The sequence below is a fragment of the Chaetodon auriga genome, chromosome 9 (assembly GCF_051107435.1).
Source record: "Chaetodon auriga isolate fChaAug3 chromosome 9, fChaAug3.hap1, whole genome shotgun sequence".
Classification (NCBI taxonomy): domain Eukaryota; kingdom Metazoa; phylum Chordata; class Actinopteri; order Chaetodontiformes; family Chaetodontidae; genus Chaetodon; species Chaetodon auriga.
The window spans coordinates 17,216,619-17,235,035 of NC_135082.1; the positions used below are offsets into that span (position 1 = coordinate 17,216,619).

Sequence of the window (18,417 nt, forward strand, 5' to 3'; positions counted from 1 at the left end):
ATATATATTATATTATTATATATATATAATATAATTCAGAGCAAAATAAAGTACTATTCATGTAGCATGTGAGCTGTATATTATACTATAGCTTTAGATTATAAGCAGCATTTCACCGCTGTTGTTGTTGCAGGGTGGTTCAGTGTATATGAATTCATGTAAAGTATAACAAGTCTTTGTCTGCAAAGTAACTCGTTACTGCAGTTATCAGACATATAGTGGAGTAAAAACTACTTCCCTCTGAAAAGTAGTGGTGTAAACATATAAAGTAGCATAAAACTAAAGTGCTCAAGTAACTTAATATTGTGCTTAATTACTGCACTTGTCTAAATTTATTGAGGTAGTTTCCACCAGTAATCTGCAGTTATTAATTATTTTGTAGAATAAGATTTTGTATACAAACCATATGGTCAGCTTTTGAAATGTAATGTATTACAGTTGTAACTACCCAATATTTAGCATATAAAGTAGTTAAAATAAGGTCCACCACCATTTTTAAATTCTACTTACAGATTCATGCATCAGTATTTATACTCATGACTGAGTATTTTTTATATGTGTCTGCAATTATCAAGTAAGTACCACAATAATATAAATTTGTCACCACTGTCATCTTTTATCAAATAAAGCATCTGAGCACTTCTTACACAACAATTTATATGGTGGAATCAGGCTCGGATGATATTTGTGTGTTGTTTCTACACATGTAGGTCAACTGTAAAAATCTTTATGAAGCGAGATAGATGAGGCCAGAGAGAGAGAGACTCTCCCAGCAGAGATAATTAAAATGAGTATTTCACACTTCAACAGACTTTTCAAGTCGGTGAGCAACAAAAACACAAGCTCAAGCAGAAAATGCATTTTTATCCTCTTTGACATGCCCACTGTACGCAAGTATACGAACCTCTTGAATCCTGAATACTTTATCTCTTTTAGTCTCCTAGAGTGTGTGTTTGGACATCATTTCTGCCTCTTTCCTGGAGCAGAATACATCTAGACAAGTCTATTTATCAGCCCTATTTGATTCAATTAGATAACCTCAAATAGGCAACACGCAGAGCTGGATTTTTCCCAGTGGTGCTTCAGGGGATTTCTGTGTTTCCTGATTTGTGTCATAATAGGCAACAAAAACTAGTATTCACCACTAAGTGGAGCTACAACTCTGTTTATGTGGTTGTTCAGGATCGTAAAGGGAAGGTTGGAGGTTACCCAACATTTGACACTCAGTGGAATTGATCCTTAAAAGGATTTTCTAAATATGTTCCAGTTCAGTAGACCTTAACATAGGAAACAAAGGTCAATATCTTTGGGATTCATTTCAGTGGGTTGGATTTAAACTGAGGTGTTACAGGATGGTTTCTGTGATTTCCAGCCCGCTCTTTGGATTCTGCATTGTTTATGATCACACAAACACGCAGTGGAATTAGGAATGCGGGCCTGGTCATCAGATGGAGCTGCTACATCATCACATGCCTGTTTCCAATAATCCCCTTGAGGAACAGCGAGCCCACACTGGCTCCACAGTGTTTTTTAGCTAAAAATAACAGTTCACACAACTTCACAGAGTCTGGTTATAAGCCTACCCTGGGATTCCTTTTGAATGAGGTTGGGGGTCAAAGGTGATAGGAATAGAAGTGCTTCCTGTTTAAACTGGAATACTTAAACTCCTCAGAGAGGTGTGGGTAGCAGAGGGAATGAGCATCTGTGAGAGGCCCACGCATCAAATGAGGGCTGACTGAGTGAGTGAATGTGAAAGTCAAGGGTTTTTATAAGTGGCATTCCTGACTCCAATGACCATGATTGTACTGAAGAAATAAGTGTATTCACTTCCTGTAAGAGTTTAAAACGCTCTGGTGAAATTGTGGGCCTGTCTACGATCAAATGATGGTGGCGGTGAAACGTGCAGGTTGTCTGACACATGTCCAAGCAGCATGCTCAAACACGCTGTAGTGGTGGGAGAGGGAAAATGCAGTGGCGGGCTAGTCATTATCTCGAGTAGTATGACTCACACTCAGCGGCTTTCTTTATTCCTCGGGGGCCTTGGAACCACAGATTGTACAAAACTTCACTCAAACTGGACTGTCAGTGGCAGCGGAAAATTGTATATAATGATCACTGTCTCCTTAGTGATGTCGCCCACTTTGAAGACAACTATAGTTCCAAATGTGAACACTAAAGGTTTTACTCATCACCAGTGAAGACAAAACAGCGAACCCTATCAGTAGTACAATCTGACAGCAGTTGTGAGTCTGCCTCCCGTGCCATGCTTGGTTTCACCTGAAGGGTGAGTCCAGACGTTCTGAGGGATTGACCAACATACCCATGAGCACGAATTTTACTGAACAAAGAGCTGCCTGTTAGTCACTATACTGTATGAATGAGTGGGATTGTAAGCAGCTTAAGGGTGCTTACTGCATGTCATATACCCTCGAAAAATGCCCAGAGTCCCTTTGTTTTCTTTCTGCTGAGTGATGAGGATATGATAGTCAGAGGCAAAGTACAAGACACGAGAAAGTGGATCTGATAAACACAGATAGTTTATGGTCCCTGTAATCATTTCATATACTGTTTGCCTTCTGTCTTGTCCTCTTCCTTATTTGAACAAGAGAGGAGCCCTGTCATTTTTCTGATGTACTCTTACCCCCACACAAGTGTGAGCTCACTCATACAAATAGCATGTGAACTCATCCTCCTTTCAGACATCTATACCTCTCAGTGGACACAGTCATACAGTGTTGATAACTGTGTTGGTCACAGACTAATCCTGGTCACCCACAGAAACACTGACACACTGACAGTACCATATCCCCACACAGCACTAGTGTTATGTTTATGTACACTATCATTCAAAAGTTTGGGATCACGCGTTACATTGATATTTATCTTCTTTCGTTCTTTCAATAATGGCCATTTTAAGCATAGATAAAAGAAATTCAGACACCAGTTTGGACCCCAAAATAAGAAAAATGGTTAAAACTTCCATTTAGTCCATGGCTGTAACCCTTCAGTTTTTAATTTGTTTTCCAGCTCAGAGAAGCCTAATTGACCCTGAGACATTACTGAACCACAATGGTGCATGTGGGAACCTGTTTTTCTTTGGGCCCTCTGCAGTCTGCTCAGTAATTAGATTGAACAGGTTCAAAAGTATGAACTAACCCTCTGTTTCTATTCCAGAGTTTTAAGAACAGCTTTGCTGAAGCAACGCACCTGTTAATCCAGCTTGTTATCGGCATTATTGTGCACTTGACACTCAAACAGGAGCCTGGTCCTATTTGAATCTGCACAGATTGTGATGTGAAAGTTTTACCAATGACTGGTGATCTCTTATACTCTTATTTAACTGTTGCTCAGAGGTATCTTTTGAACAGTGGGCCTAGTGTCTGAATAATTCTTCATATTTGAAACTTTAATTCAGGCAGACAAAGGTGAAATGTTTCAGCGCTCACACAAGCTAAAATATCTTGGAACCCAAGGCAGCTGGATGGTGAAATAGTGTATATGTAACTACTTCTGTGTTGGATATGTGAGAAAATTTGTGAAACAAATGTTGACATGGAACTCAAAGTTCCTGGAAATAGATTGTCTCCCTCAGGAGTAAATGCTGAAATGAATCACTTAGGCTTCTGATAAGTCACAGCAACCTGTACCACCCAGTTACAGGCAGATTGAGGAAACTTATCAGCGTCTGAATTTGCCGAGAGGGGGACAGACAGAGGGTGGAAGAGATGGTTGTCTCATGCAGCCAAAACAACCTGAAGCTTAAATCTGTAAAAAATGTAAAGATAAGGGTAAACTTGAGAGAAGGCCTCCTCTTTGCATGAATGTCTGTATCAAATTTCATGTCAATCCATCCTGTAGTTGATGTAAGATTATTCTCCACAAGGTTCACAAATGTGAACCTTATGGTGGCAGAAGTCACCAAAGTCAACAAGAACCACAAATTTCCATGTAGTAGATGTTGTGATATTTCAATGAATAATGAAAACTTTGACCTGCTGGTGGCATTACATGAAAAGTCAAGGGGTCTCCAAAATCCTGGGTATTAATCCTCTGGGCAAAATGGATATCTGTTGAAAACTTCATGGCAGTCCATTTGATTGTTGTGGAGATATTTTAGAAATTATTCTAAGCTGTCAGCCTCATGATGGTGGTTGAGGAAAAGTCAGGAGATCACCAAAGTCAGTGGCCTTTATCCTCCGGGGTACCATGAATGTGTCAGATATTACCGACCAACCAGCAGCTACACTTGGTCAACCAATAATTAAAAAATTCCTGGGAACTGTGAGCCCATAAAATGTGAGACAGGGGAGTGATTTCATCTAAAACACAATTGGTTAACAATTTCCATCTGCTGCAGGAGGCGTTATTGTGCCTTTCCATTCAGTCTATCTTCTCCCTCTATACAGGCGTCCGCCTTGATGCAGCCACCCAGCATGGAAGGACGGGCTGTGTGTTTCATGTAGCCCGGAGAAAAGATTATTTGGAAGTAATACGCCCTCTCCACATAGGACAACAACAACCAAGTCATGCCTTACAACCGACGCCTCTCGCCCTCAGCACCATCATTTCTGAGCAATCCCGCGTGGTTAATGCAGAGTCTCAGCTTCTTCCTAATGAACAACACATTTCACAATGAACAGAAAAAGCTTGCCACTTCTCCACCCATGACTCACCCCCGATCCCTTTAAGCAAGCACATAATATAACAAAGATAGTCGCATAATGAGAAAATGGTTGCCGCATATCAAAATTCACCTCTGTTGCTCATTTATTTCAGCAGTTCAGGATGAGCGAGCAAAGTAATCAGCTTCATCAGGATCACCCATTAACAAGGAGACATCGCAGGTGTGTTTGAAAGCTACGTAAGTCTGTGTCTACACCAAGTTTAGTTCTTTTCCCAACATAAAACTTTGTATAAAAACAGCCCATAAATCTGCCCTCTATTTCCTGCTGTACAATTTAAGTGGCTGTACATTTTAGTCTGTGTTTATTCATCGTCCAATGATTTATTGTTTCTGTGCTCTGAGCCTTTATCTTGTGAACAGATCATTAAACCAGTTTGCCTTCATGCGAACGCAACAAGTTGATTTGTACAAGTAAGTGTTCCCTCTCACAGCCTCACTTCACTGTAGTTTATTGTATGTTGTTGGTTTTGTTTCCTTCTACTTGGTGAGACACTCTCCAAAAAATTCCTTGTTTGTGCTCATGTGCTTAACAATAAACAACCTCTAGTCCAATGAAGCTGTTTATTCTAAGAGAAGGCAGAAGTCATGGGTTTTTTTTAGTAGTGTAGGTTGAGTAAATCCTTTGAGTTTTGAAAGTGGGAAAGAGGGAGGCCTCTGCCCTGGTACTTTTCCTCTCATCCATGCAATGTGGGCATGGGCGCTTGGAATAAGAAAGAACATGCCTGCGTTGCCAGCTTTACCCCATAAAAGGATGAGAGAGAAGAAAGCCTTGATCATCCCCCTCCCCAGCTTGTCGCAATGGGGACTGCAAGAGGTGTAGGGGGTCGATAATAAATACACATGCATGCATTCTTCACCCCCCACTCTCGAAGGCACACATAAACACACAATGACCTTATGTCCTGTTTGTTTCCACAAGAACACCTGTGGAGTATGCAGGAACTTTTAAAGAAGTAATCAAAAACAGGCAGCTACACCTCCGGATTACACAAACACATACTGCAACAAGCACAAGCCTGCCTCATGCTGCTTCTCTGTAAATTAATATGCTAAGCAGCGCACAAGCACATGGTGACTCTGCCCCCCCCGGACCCACCCACCCACTGCCCCTTACTCTTCAGACACACACATTCGCAGAAAAAAATCCACACAAAAGAAATATAAAAGAGCAGCGATGGCTGGCTGGAAGCCCTGTTGAGACGTGAAAAAAGACAGAAGACAGAGACGGAGTAAAATGGGAGGGAGAGGCACCGAAGGGAGAAAAGGAGGGGTGCTGAGGAGGAGGGAGTCAGACTGAAACAACTTAAAACAGAGAGAGCAGAAGACGATAGTGAGTACACAGTGAGCGCAGACAGACTGCAAACAAGGGAGAAAGAGAGAACTTGAAGTATCCATCACCAACAATCAGGTACAGTAAACCATTTTGAACACTTCTTTACTTCTAAGTCACTTTTCTAATGATGGTGACGCATGTTGACCAGATGCAAAACACTGGAATGGTTTGATGTGTATTTTCAGAATCGGCTTTATTGGCCAAGCATGTGTACACGTACAAGGAATTTGAGTCCAGCTTCTCATTGCTCTCAATGTACTAGCACAGCACATACAGCTAAGAACAGGAAGGGCAAATACTGAACCAGCAGAGGACAAGAGTGTTCGACAGTAAAGAATGGTCAGGACTGCGTGATAAAGACCTAAAGATGGAAAGAAAGATATACATTCACCACCTATTCCAACCACATCGCCACCATTTTTAAAGATGTAATCATTGGTCGCATTTAAAGGCATGAGAAGGGTTTCGAGGGTTATTCTCGAAATATCCAGAAAGCGTAAAGTGAAAATCCATCTGTCCTTTGATTCAGCTTTGGGTTCCCACAGAACTCATCTGGCTCGTAGCCAGGAGAAAGTGGAAGTGTTGATGGGGATGGGGTCACTCCAATAGTTGTGCTTTTTTCTTCCAGAACTCAGCATTTATTTATCTAAGGCTGTTTACAGGATGGAAACCAGAACATCGCAATAGTCTGATTCTACACAGTCATTTCCGAGCTGTAAACTTAGGTGAAACAGCATCCTAGTCAATAAGCCAAAGATATTTGTTTTAAGTCTTACCACACGCAGCACATCTTTCTTGTCGTCTGCTAAAAGAGAAAGAAATCCTTGGTTCCACTGTGGATCCTTGCTTCCAGTTTTGTTTTATTGAGCAATGCAGCCAATTTCTGTATTTTGGTTTCTGTGTTTTGACGTAGTGACTGCTACTACAGTAACTACAACTTCTCCATTTCACTTCCTTTATTCCACTTTACATCCATTTTGATTTCCTTCTTATAAATGGCCTTTAAGTATTATTTTGATATACAAGGTCAACAGATAAACAATGACCTATGAAGATGCATTTCTTCTCTTAGACTGAATGGATAAATGTACTCTGCACACTGTACCAATGATCTCTTTATGACTGTATTATTAGCTGTATTGTTTTAGTCATTGTCATTTCTGTGCACAGAGATGACGTCACTCCACAGGAACCTGGCTGTGCTTCTCCTTTTTCTGAGTGCCTCGCCTCTCCTCCACTCCCACCTCTTCACTCATGCAGCCTCTGCTTCCACTCCTGCCACTTATCCACGGATCATACACATGACCGCCATGGGTTCAGATAATGACTATGAGGATGAGTACTTCGACGCCCACAGTGCTCCTCCTGAAGTGCTGTCCTCCATGAGAACTACCCGTCTCCAACGGGAACCACGCCTCTGTCAATACAACCCCTGCTTGGAGGATCAGGAGCCCTGTGCCAGTCTCTTTGCAAAGACTGGGTGCCTCTGTCCTGGGATCAGTGGGGCTGATGTGCCTCCTCATGCACCACGCATCCATATGATGCTGCCGATCAGTGAGGGGAATGACAGAGGGAAGGTGGAGATCCAGTGGTGCGCTCCTTCTTCTGTGGTGTCTAGGTACAGAGTGGTGATTCAGGGAAATGAAGGAGATGCCCAGGAGTTTCAGGCTGCTTCGCGTAGAGGTTTGATCGGATCTTTGGAAGCTGGGACTAAAGTGTGTGTGGAGGCAGTGAACAAAGCAGGACCCAGCATCCCCTCAGACTTCTCCTGTAAGCGGTATGACCCTCCTGAAACGTCTGACCATAAACTGTTGGCCGGGGTCATAGGAGGAGGAGTCTCCCTCCTTCTACTCATCATCATAGTAGCTGTGATCCTCTGGAAGTTTAAATTGTGTCAAAAGGCAAAGAGGGACTCCGCTAATGGACTAGGGAACCCTTCTTACAGCACAGAGGGAACTCTGTGATCCAGACTAGAATCCATTCCAGTCACGCTGTAGACACCTTGAGACAGGAGGTGCAGGAACGTTGTAACCATGACCAAATGCCAAATAGTTTTGGGGTGGTGTCAGATTAAAGAGTTGTATACAGTCCTGTTTCAAGGAAAATGTAAACCTACTGCGGGAAAGAGGAGTAGTGTTCATGGAATAACACTAACAAATGGGTAATTCTGTTATTTTGTGGTTAGAACTACAGGTTTATTTGCGGGCAAATTAACCCTTGTAGGTTTGTTGTAGTGTTTTTTCATTTTATCATGGTTGAATTGTAATTTTTTTTTTTTTTTTTTTTTTTTAGGATATACTGACTGAAACTTTTGTAATAAACTAAAACTTATTTTAATAAAAACTGTGTAAAATGTCTTGGTTGAACTTTGTGCTTTCATCAGAAAGGTTTTGCACAGGCCTACGTGTTGTAACACACAGCAGGGTGACAAACTGATGAAAAAAAATAACATGATGTGTCTATAAGGTGCAGCTAAGGCAGAAGCCACAAGGACAGCTCTATTCTCTCTGGGCATCAAGTCTCTGAAACTTTACTGGAGGGACTGAACAAGTTGGCACAAAATGTCCCATAGATGTTGATTTGGGTGACCGATGTATGTGTCACCACACATCGCTTATCAAACATTCACTGATCCCTTGTGTGCTGTGTTGAATCTCATCTGCATTTATTATGTTAACATTTATTCAAATATTGCCTCTGTCATAAAAATACTTGTTAAATACTTATTTAAAAGAAATATCTAGGTACTGCTTGTTTACTTAAGTAATTTAACTGCCTGTAACATTATACTTCTACTCTGCTATATTTAACAGGGGAATATTGTAATTTCTACAGCACTACATTTTTTGAGAGCTTTAGTTCCTCTTTGCAGACAATGATTTTACGTGCAAAAAAAAAATCACCAATTTATAAAATTTCACTATGTGAATTTTTTTTTTTTTACAGATTAAACTATTCAGCAGGATATGAAGTTGATAAAATTAGCTCCATCTTAAACAGTTGAAAGCTTAAAATTTATTTAATTTGTTAATGCATCAACAATAACAAGTCAATAATGATGTATATAATATTTTGGAAAGGGTCATTCTGCATGGCGAGCACTTTGGTTGCATTTAGTATATTTTGCTGACTACTTTTATATTTCTAGTTTAATTCTGAACGCAGGAAAATTACATGCAACAAGTTTTACATTGTGCTATACATATTTTCGTCGGGGGATCTGCACTCCTCATGACGATCTGTCCGTGATGCAACTTCAACTTCTCAAATTTTATTTTGAAAGTCTTGCAAAAACACTGCAAGTGGGAAGTTAATTTTATTGGCTAGCGACTGAAGTATTTCAGTCTATGTCCCGCCTATCCACGACGTCTAAGCCAATGATTCGTCACTCAATAAGATGAGGAAGAAGGTGTACTGTTTTTAACGTGTGAAATTAACTTTCGTTAGCGTTCATAACGGCTTCGTGCAAGCATCATGGCGAGCTCAGGTGAGTCTTTTTTCACTTCACTCATTGAGACTCATATGATTTACTAACTGTCGCCTCTTTGAATTTTGGGAATTATTTGAAACATCCTTAATATTGTCCACGTAGTTGACGACCTTGCACTTTTTTCGTTTTTAAATGTATTTTAACTACCGCAGGTAAAGTGCCATTAATAATAGCAGCTATACTGTCATGGGTCCCTAGTCATTTCGTTAAATTCAGTATCTCGCGCACAGATTCTTCTAACTAACAAATATTAAATAAGGAAACGGTTCCTTTCTTAATATGCATACCGTAACGATTTAAAATGACTCAGCAGATAATAAAAGTCATAATAAGGTCAAACCGGAAGCTACTGGTATTCCCGGGGAGTGCCAACTGGTTGCCCCAGCAACAACCAGCAAACCAGTTTCACAATTTCACCCTGAAGTGAAGCAAAACAATAAATGTTTCCATACCCTAACCTGTTACATCAAAGGTGAGTGGGGGCATTGTACATTTACTCCTAATTTTCAGGCACACACCCTAATTAAAAAAAAAAAAAGTATGACTGCAAACATGAGGGAGCAATCTTTTGGAATGGGACGTGCCCTGAAGGTACATTTAGTCTGAGTTGCTCACCTGGAACCGATTCTGATGCCCCCACATTCACAATCTGTGTTCCTCACCTTGTCACAATGGTTCGTGATAAAATCCTGTGTCAGGCTGCTTTATCACTTGAGGTCTTTGTTTGAAAAGACTGAATGGTGCAATTTTATGGGAGCATTCAACAAAGGCTTATCAGATTTTAATGTGCTTCCTGTCTCGTTGCCAGTCACCAAGGAAATCTCCTATGAGGATCTGAAGGCACTGGTGGGAAAGAGCCAGAATTTGTTTCTGGTTGATGTCCGCAGCAAAGAGGAACTGGAGAAAGGACATATTCCAGGATCTGTACACATCCCCGGTGAGCTTCCTCTAATTGCTTTTACAAAGAGGGAAGAAAAGAATAACAAAGTTAAAATCCATACAGGACATAATCATTGTCTCATACTGAACACTGCAACAATTAGTCTGTTGAATATTTTCTTGTTTAATTGATTAGTTTTTGATCTATAAAATGTCAGAAAACAGTGAAAAAGGTCCATCAATGTGTCTCCCAAAGCCCAAGATGATGTCCTCAGTTGCCTTGTTTTGTCCACAACCCAAAGATATTCAGTTTGCGGTTATAGAGGAATGAAGAAACCAGAAAATATTCACATTTAAAGAAGCAGGAATCAGAGAATTTTGACTTTGTTTTTTTCCTAAAATAAATAAATAAATAAATACTGAAACTGATTAATTGATTATCAAAGTAGTTGCGGATTAATTTAATAGTTGACAACTAATGGATTAGTCATAGCAGCTCTACTGAACACTGCATTTCCGTCTTGCCTTCAATGTGACCACTTACACACATTCAGATCAAAGTCTGTGGTTTTGCATGCTCAACACACAGAAATGTGCCGTGTGGGTTAAGCATCAGTGTACTGTAGAGTCTGAATGTTTTGTATTAGATGTTCTTGTTTATGCCCGACATTTATTTAATCTTGAACATTTTTCTGTCTTCCTCCCTTTCATTCAGTTGATACAGTAGAAGCTGCTCTTTCAATGGAGCCAGAAGCGTTCAAGGCCAAGTACGGGGTAACCAAGCCAACTGTGGACGCACCAGAGCTGGTGTTTCACTGCCACATGGGGAAGAGAGGGGGAATGGCCACAAACAAGGCCTACGAACTTGGATACGTGAAGTAAATATGTTATGAACAGTTACTATACATTTTACACACACTCACCCCTCCACATTGCTTTTAAACAGAGTGTCCTACATAAATAGCCTTCACAGTTTTAAAATTTATCTCATACCCCATACAACAGTTTTGTTTACTCTGTTTCCTCATAGAAACATTGCCTGTGAGCTTTGCATGTCATGTATTATTTTCTCTTATTGTTCTAAAATTTGTCCTTCTGTCTTCCGTTTCAGTGCACGTAATTATGCCGGAGCATACAAGGAGTGGTCTGAGAAAGAGGGAAAGTAATTCACGTTGAAGGCGAAGCCTCCTCTACATTTATACAAATAACAGTTGGGAAAGCTAGACAGACAATATAGAGAAACATTTTTGCGGGGGATTTTTTGTTTATCTTTTGATACTGTGTTGTATTGATATATTTTGCATCATTGTATTGAAGGCACAAATGAAATAAATTATGTCATTGCAGAGATTCACATGTGTTTGTGGGGATCATTATCTGGACAAGCAAAAACTGGAAAAAGAAAAAAAAAAAAAAAAAAAAAAACTGTGTGCATGCTAAAAAGATGTTGACACTAGTAGCATGAAATGTAGTCCAGAGAGACAGCATATGTTAACAGAACAGTGAGATGTGACTGGTATGCAGACCGTTAGTTAAGATTAGGTCCTCAGTCATTTCTGTAAATTTGATGAGTTGACGAGATGAAGAGGAGCTTACATCCTATAATTACACTCTAACAGAGTGATATATGGATTCAACACACTTATTTTTTAGACTATATTAACTTGGAAGAGCCAAAAATAAAATATGAATATTTTAAATTCCACACACGTAAGTTCCTCAAATGTATTCAGAGATATTGCTCATCTGTTGCGGTATTACCTGTGATTTCACAGATGGGACATTACCAGGTGTGATATAGGGCGTAGGAAAGTGTGTAAGTTTGAAAATAATTTAGCAGGAAGACCTTCGTGTTTCTGTCAGTACATACTGGCAGACGCACGTGTTTAATATTAAAGCCCATTCAGTGCGCGTGGCAGGTAAACTGCGCCGGTTGGCTGAAGATGCTCAAAGAAATACAGCAGGTAATAAATTAGGATTATTCTAGCTAGAAACGCAACGTTTTACGCATAAAATTATTGTTTAATTCACACTTCATGTCTGCTCGTAGTTAATTGTTTATTAAACAGAGTTGTTAATCAAGGTTTGAAGCTAGCTAGCATAACGTAGCTATAGCTTTAGCTAGCTAAAGAGGGAGTTTGTGTACCACTGCAGGTGCTGCGGTTGGTCATGCTTTTGGAAAAGAAAAGAAAACAACACGTTTTAAAGACAGCAGGGGGACTTTTGGTGCTTCTGTGGACTGAAACAGCAGCTTCTGTTCAAAGTCTGAACTGCACTGGTAAGCCTTAACACTTCATCTGAGCTGCTTCATCTGGATGAATCACAAAAGGAGTTACAGTGCCTCAAAGTTCAAGGTTCACTATTCATCATTGTACAAGTCATTGTTTCACTAAAAAATAGCTAACTTAATACAATTATTAACAATCCACACGTAAGTAAAATAACACTTAAGGTGAAAATGTGCAAGATATGGTGAAAACACATGTGCATGTCAGGTACAGAATTTCAGAAAAATCTAACAAAAAAATGCAATCCTTCAAGTCCAAAAAGAGAAATAGATAAAAGAAATGATTAACTGGCCTCTTTGAAGCATTAGTGCACCTTTATTTGGTCTCATTTCAGCGCGGATTTGAAGCAGCTGTTAGGATTTACTTTTTGAACAAGATAAAACAAATAGATGTGACATACTGTGTTTCACAATGTGCTTAACAGTGTTCACATCTGTGGTGCAGTTGCAGCTGCTGGTCCCTGGTGCAGAGGCATTAAAATGGAAGCTCTCCAGCCTGGTATGGTACTAACATATATACACACCGCCAGCGTTTGTACTCTACATCTCTACATCACCTCTTTTTGTTACATTAGTTGTCACAGATTTGCAGGAGAGCATGTTTCCCTGTTTGTGGCCGTGTCCTCAGCCGGACCCTGAGGAGCTGTGTGCCTTCACTGACCTGTATGGTTCCCTCAGATTACTGCTGTCGTTTCAGGTACAAACAGCAGTGATCCTTTACAAGCATTTTATCAACATGAATAATGATTAATGACAAGAGAGCCTGAGCATTGTCTTAAACTTTTTAAGCTCTATAATAACTTCTGTTGGAAGAATGTCTGAAGATATCTGGGTGGGATCACTTGATTGATTTTAGTAATGATGCTAAAATTACCCAAATGTCAATAATTGATATTGCATTGAGCCCAAAACACATTTAAATTCAGCATTGATTTTCTTAAATTTATACGTATCATCTCTCTCTTTTTCTTTGCACTGTACAGATGAAACATGAAAAACTTCTCTCTTCAGAGTGCTGTGCTCGTATAGAAGCGTTCCTCCGCACAGTCAGTTTGATGAATGCAGGGGTAGGATATGTTTCCCTCTGACATGTATCCACAGTATTGTTTCAAAGTAGGAACAAAAATGTGACTGTTCTTTTTACAGATCAAAATCCACCTCAGGTTCAAATTCAGTCTGCAGACCTTTCAGCGAGACTTTAGGTATGACTGCTAACGACACAGGCACAGCTGTTAGCTTTCTTTTTCCCACCTGCCACAAACTTTATCTGTTTTGTTTTATAAGGTTTCTTAACATGTACAAGTAAAACTTGACCTCAAATACAAAGACTGCACAGCAGTATGTTTTTAACTTAAGGAGTTACAACCTAATAACAAACACAAACACAATGCCTCACTCCTCTTGTTGAACCCCCTTGGCTCTGTTTTTATGAAGTGCTAATGTTGTATTCATATTCTTCCAGTGTGAAGATCAAGAGTAAAGTTTCATGGGCAAACCAACCGTCACGAATCTTGGATGTCACATGTAGCACACAGTCAGTGATGCTTTTTTAAATATTATTTAATGTGTTGTTGTTTGTGTGCATAGATATGGATGTGTAACCAAAATAACTTTATCTTCATCTATTATTGCAACAAACGCATGTTGAATATAGTGGGGCATATACAGGCATGTTGTTTCTAGGAAGTGATACTCTCCTTGGGTTTACAGGCCTCCAGAGTGTGTGAAGAAAGGATGCTGGTGTCAGGGAGGACACCCTGTCTGTGGAGACAAGTTGCCACTCAGCATCCCACCTGAAGCCATGGAGCAGGGTCTGTTTGGAGAGCTCAGTGTCCTACCTGTGACACTTCTGAGCCCCTGTGTGCTGCAGTACCCCAATCTAGCAACACAAATCACTCACATACAAATATCCTTTGCTGAGTTTATCACAGTTCTGCTTGCGAATTTCTTGGGCACAATCAACAGGCGCAGCTGGGTTGCAGAGGCCTCTGCATTGTTTTTGCAGAGGCTGTGGTTCCGCTGGCTTCATCAGACTGTGACGTTCACTGTGCACTGGGACTGTTTTGCAGCCAAGTGTGAAAGGGTTAACACCTCCGAGTCCAAGTCCATGGTTCTCCCTCTGGATTGCAGTGAGTCACTTCTCCAAGTCAGGAAGTTCAAGTATCTCAGGGTCATGCTGTGCTTGAACAGAACTAGTTCATAAGTGGTATTGTCTGACCACATCACAAGTCAAATGTGTTTGTAGTTGATCTGAAAGGCCACACACGAGACACAGGGAAAAGAGCTGCGTTATGATTTAGATACGGAGATCATGCATATTGTTACATTTGATTGATGTTGATGTGAAAAATAACAGCAGAAGTTGTGTAACAAATGAAAAAGAGAGCCAGAGAGACAAGTATTTGTACTTATTTTCTTACCTATGCACAGCTAATTAGCAATGTGAGCCCAAAGGTGAAACTTGAATCTACGTTCCAACCCTCGTCTAGGGTTATAAGCGTTGCGTAATGACCAGAAGAGTGAAATCTCAATACAAGCAATCAGAATGAGGTTTTATTCGCAGCTTGGCTCACACATAAGATACAGAGTGATGAGCTCAGACATCTGGACAGAAAACCAGTGCTCCTTACTGAAGCCTCAAATGACATGGTTCGGGCATCTGATTTGGATTAGCCTTCCTTGATTTCACATGTGTCCATGTGTTGGTATGCGGCCCCAGTAATGTTCCTGTCACAGGCCCTTCCACCTTCTTCCAGAACCTCCCTGCACATCTGGACTGTCGGGAACTAGGCCTGCATGGCCTTCACTGCCCCTCCTTCAAAGGTAGGCAACAACCCTTAATGGGAGCAACGCACACTGATGGCCAGGATACCCATTAAGTCTTTTGTTAGATGAACTGTAACAGCTAGTTTTCTTACACATGGTATAAATTGAACCTGAAGTAGGTCCAAAGTCCAGGACAGTTAATCCTGTTTTTAAAAAGTGACTTTCTGAAACACTTTAAAACTTCGTTACTTCCTGACTATGAGGCCTGAGTTGAAGAAGACTAATTTGAACCACCTGTATTTATTTGTTAGAGAATGTGCCCTGGCCTGAAGCTGCTTATAAAAACTTCGATGGAACGAAAGGCCCATAATTTGAATCAGAGGAATAAAACCACACAACAATGGAAGTAGAACAAAAACACACAGAACACAGTAACAAAAAACCTTAAAGTGACAGCATTCAAGTTGGTGAGAAACGGCTCAAACACAGAAAATCTGGGCTCTGGATGTGAAATGACTGTCACAGCATATTCCTGGTCTCATGTGAATTATGTTCACATGCAACTAATCTTCACAAGTGGTTTACATTGATTGCGAACAGTTGGTTCCAATGCAAAAAGTAATGTTGCCTCCACATAGCAAAACAACTCTCACAGCACAGAGTTGGGGTGTAGAATTTGGAGCAGAGAAAGGTTTCCAATGTGTTTTTCCAACCTGTTTATGCCAGAAATAGTGTCATATTTAACTCTGACCATGGTGTATCCAGCATCTAATCATACCTTAATCTGGCTTTAGTTTCCACAAGAAGATCTTTTTAGAGAATAAAACATTTTGCAGGTGTGATCAACATTATCTGATATGTGATGTGATATCTGATAAGCTGATTTGACCTGATCTGGTTTAGTGTAAAGTAACACTTTGTCTGGGACTGAGCTTAGTCATGAAATAATCTCTGTCTGACACAGACAATAAGATACGGTAACGGGCAGCATAGTTAAATGTAGCCATATTGTGATAAAATTTTAAACTGGTTCAGTTCTCAGAAACCACTCTTGCATAATATGAATTTTTTTTCCTTGTAAGTTACAGGATGAATCACAACCACGAGCAAAGCCACGAGTCTACATCAATCACAGAAAGCTTATTCATTCACAATATTAACAAAAGAAAAATGCCCCATAAGACAGTTGGTTCTGGTTTCTTGCCAGAGACGAGATCCAGTTTGACACACAGAGAGGATCCTTTGTAAATGCATTACATCAGTGCAGTTGGTTTCCTCTGACCTGAAAAGACACATTTTGAGCTGCTAACGTTGCTACTTTTACACCCTAGAAAAGTCTTTGCAAACACCTGTGACCTTATTGAACTGAAGTGACCTCAGGTTTTAAAACTAGAACTTACGCAGAGCATTATGATAATTGCTTGCCCAACCCAAAGGTGTGTCTTCCATGAACACAAAGTTACGTACGCATTTTACAACCCACCACTGTACCAGTGCGTCTTCAACCAGCGTAGACTTGTAGTGTTTATTGTTAAAGTAGATATCATCACCGATACTCATTTTTTCTCTTCGTGTCCCTCTAATTCAACATTTTAACATCCCCTGCAGATGGTGTGCACAGTGGTGGTTGCATGTACACAGCAGAGCAAGAAAACTTGGAGGATGCAGAACAAGAATCAAGTCTTCCCCGAATGCAGCAGAGTCTCCTGCTTTTTCTCTTCCTGCAGCACAGCGACCTATTCTCCCATCAGCTCTCTGATCTCATGGGTGAGAGACAGCGTCACGTATAAATCACAAAACACAGCATTAAAGTTGTTTTCCTTTCATATTTTTTTTCATTTTCTGTGATCCTCCCACAGGCACAGAGGTGCTGATAGAGCGCCACCTGGAGGATATTCTGAGTAACAACAGGCAGGCGGTCACAACAGCACTGCAAACTGAGCTGAACAATGCACTGAAAGCCCAAAAAAGGAGAAAAAAGGCAGGTCTGAGATAGACGTGCACACTAACTTCCAGAGAGGGAATACTCCCATGTTGTTTTGTTTTCATCATTTTCACCATTTATGTAGTCTCTGACACTAAAGTTAATTGACTAATCGATATGCAGAAAAATAAACCAGCAACAGTTTTTTTAATGAGTTTATTGGTGATGTTGTTTATCAAGCAAAGATGTCAAACTTTTACAGGTTGTGGCAGATTAATCAATAATTTAAGTGGAAAAAGAATCAATGCATTAATGAAAATTCATAATTGATTTGAGTCCTAATAGTGTGTGTTGGATGATGTGTGTGTGTGTGACATGTAAGGACCAAGAGAAGCTGCGTTCAGCTGCTGAGGTGATACTCAGTTCAACCATGGGTATTGTGAGCTGCAGCAGTAACATGGACTTCAGAAATGCCTGTCTGAACTGCATGAAGGTGAGAAAAGTTCATTTTAAAATGTTCATGCAGACACTTACCATAATTTCACTGTCTCTCATGCATTGACAAAGACACCACTGGCAAAGATCTTGTCGGGAGCTACATTGTAAACACACCTGTTACATTCATGTATGTACATGGATACCCGATGATGGTGTGACAAAGGTCAGATGTGCATCCATAACGTATGTTTTTTCAGGTGCGTGACACTCATGATTTGTCAGCCTCCCTCTGTGAATCACTGAGGAGGGTAACATCATGGAAATTCATTCCCAGGAGCCGGTGCTATGCCGCTCAGGTGAGTGGGATGTTTGTTGTCTACTGGCACCACCCAGTTACTATAGCAGCACTTCAGTGCTTTCACACATCAGGTTTTAACCCATAATCTAAGAACACATCATTATATCATCATTTCACAGATGGAAGAACATCCTGAGAGTGATGAGCCCACCAGAACAGAAATCTGAGAATGCCTGAGTCTGCAGTTAACAGTTGAATGAGTATTTCATAGTAGAAGAGTATTCTGGAGAAGTGTGGTAGTACTGCACGTTATAAATG

At 40.4% G+C, this 18,417-nt stretch overlaps 3 protein-coding genes across 3 annotated transcripts; all 3 read left to right on the plus strand.

Moving 5' to 3' along the window:
- The first annotated feature begins 5,987 nt into the window (after positions 1-5,987).
- LOC143325445 (LRRN4 C-terminal-like protein) lies at positions 5,988-8,368 on the plus strand. Its single transcript, XM_076738484.1, has 2 exons — positions 5,988-6,092; positions 7,188-8,368. Exon 2 carries the CDS (start codon positions 7,190-7,192, stop codon positions 7,979-7,981), a length of 792 nt encoding a protein of 263 aa, XP_076594599.1. The 5' UTR covers positions 5,988-6,092; positions 7,188-7,189; the 3' UTR covers positions 7,982-8,368.
- A 1,016-nt stretch (positions 8,369-9,384) lies between these two features.
- Positions 9,385-11,736, plus strand: tstd1 (thiosulfate sulfurtransferase like domain containing 1). The gene is made up of 4 exons (XM_076739388.1): positions 9,385-9,504; positions 10,316-10,444; positions 11,102-11,264; positions 11,498-11,736. The coding sequence occupies exons 1-4, from the start codon at positions 9,492-9,494 to the stop codon at positions 11,550-11,552; spliced, it is 360 nt and encodes a 119-aa protein (XP_076595503.1). The 5' UTR covers positions 9,385-9,491; the 3' UTR covers positions 11,553-11,736.
- A 593-nt stretch (positions 11,737-12,329) lies between these two features.
- Positions 12,330-18,326, plus strand: top6bl (TOP6B like initiator of meiotic double strand breaks). The gene is made up of 14 exons (XM_076738511.1): positions 12,330-12,350; positions 12,541-12,664; positions 13,119-13,172; positions 13,249-13,370; positions 13,657-13,740; positions 13,820-13,875; positions 14,136-14,207; positions 14,384-14,579; positions 15,373-15,496; positions 17,048-17,206; positions 17,299-17,420; positions 17,746-17,856; positions 18,059-18,157; positions 18,279-18,326. The coding sequence occupies exons 1-14, from the start codon at positions 12,330-12,332 to the stop codon at positions 18,324-18,326; spliced, it is 1,392 nt and encodes a 463-aa protein (XP_076594626.1).
- Positions 18,327-18,417: the final 91 nt, after the last annotated feature.

Coding starts and splice junctions, on each gene's coding strand:
- tstd1 (XM_076739388.1), top strand. Junction 10,445..11,101: donor AGGATCTGTACACATCCCCG/GTGAGCTTCCTC, acceptor CCTTTCATTCAG/TTGATACAGTAGAAGCTGCT. Junction 11,265..11,497: donor TACGAACTTGGATACGTGAA/GTAAATATGTTA, acceptor CTTCCGTTTCAG/TGCACGTAATTATGCCGGAG.
- top6bl (XM_076738511.1), top strand. CDS start 12,330: ATGCTCAAAGAAATACAGCAG. Junction 13,173..13,248: donor AATGGAAGCTCTCCAGCCTG/GTATGGTACTAA, acceptor TTGTTACATTAG/TTGTCACAGATTTGCAGGAG. Junction 13,371..13,656: donor GATTACTGCTGTCGTTTCAG/GTACAAACAGCA, acceptor TGCACTGTACAG/ATGAAACATGAAAAACTTCT.
- LOC143325445 (XM_076738484.1), top strand. CDS start 7,190: ATGACGTCACTCCACAGGAACCTGGCTGTGCTTCTCCTTTTTCTGAGT.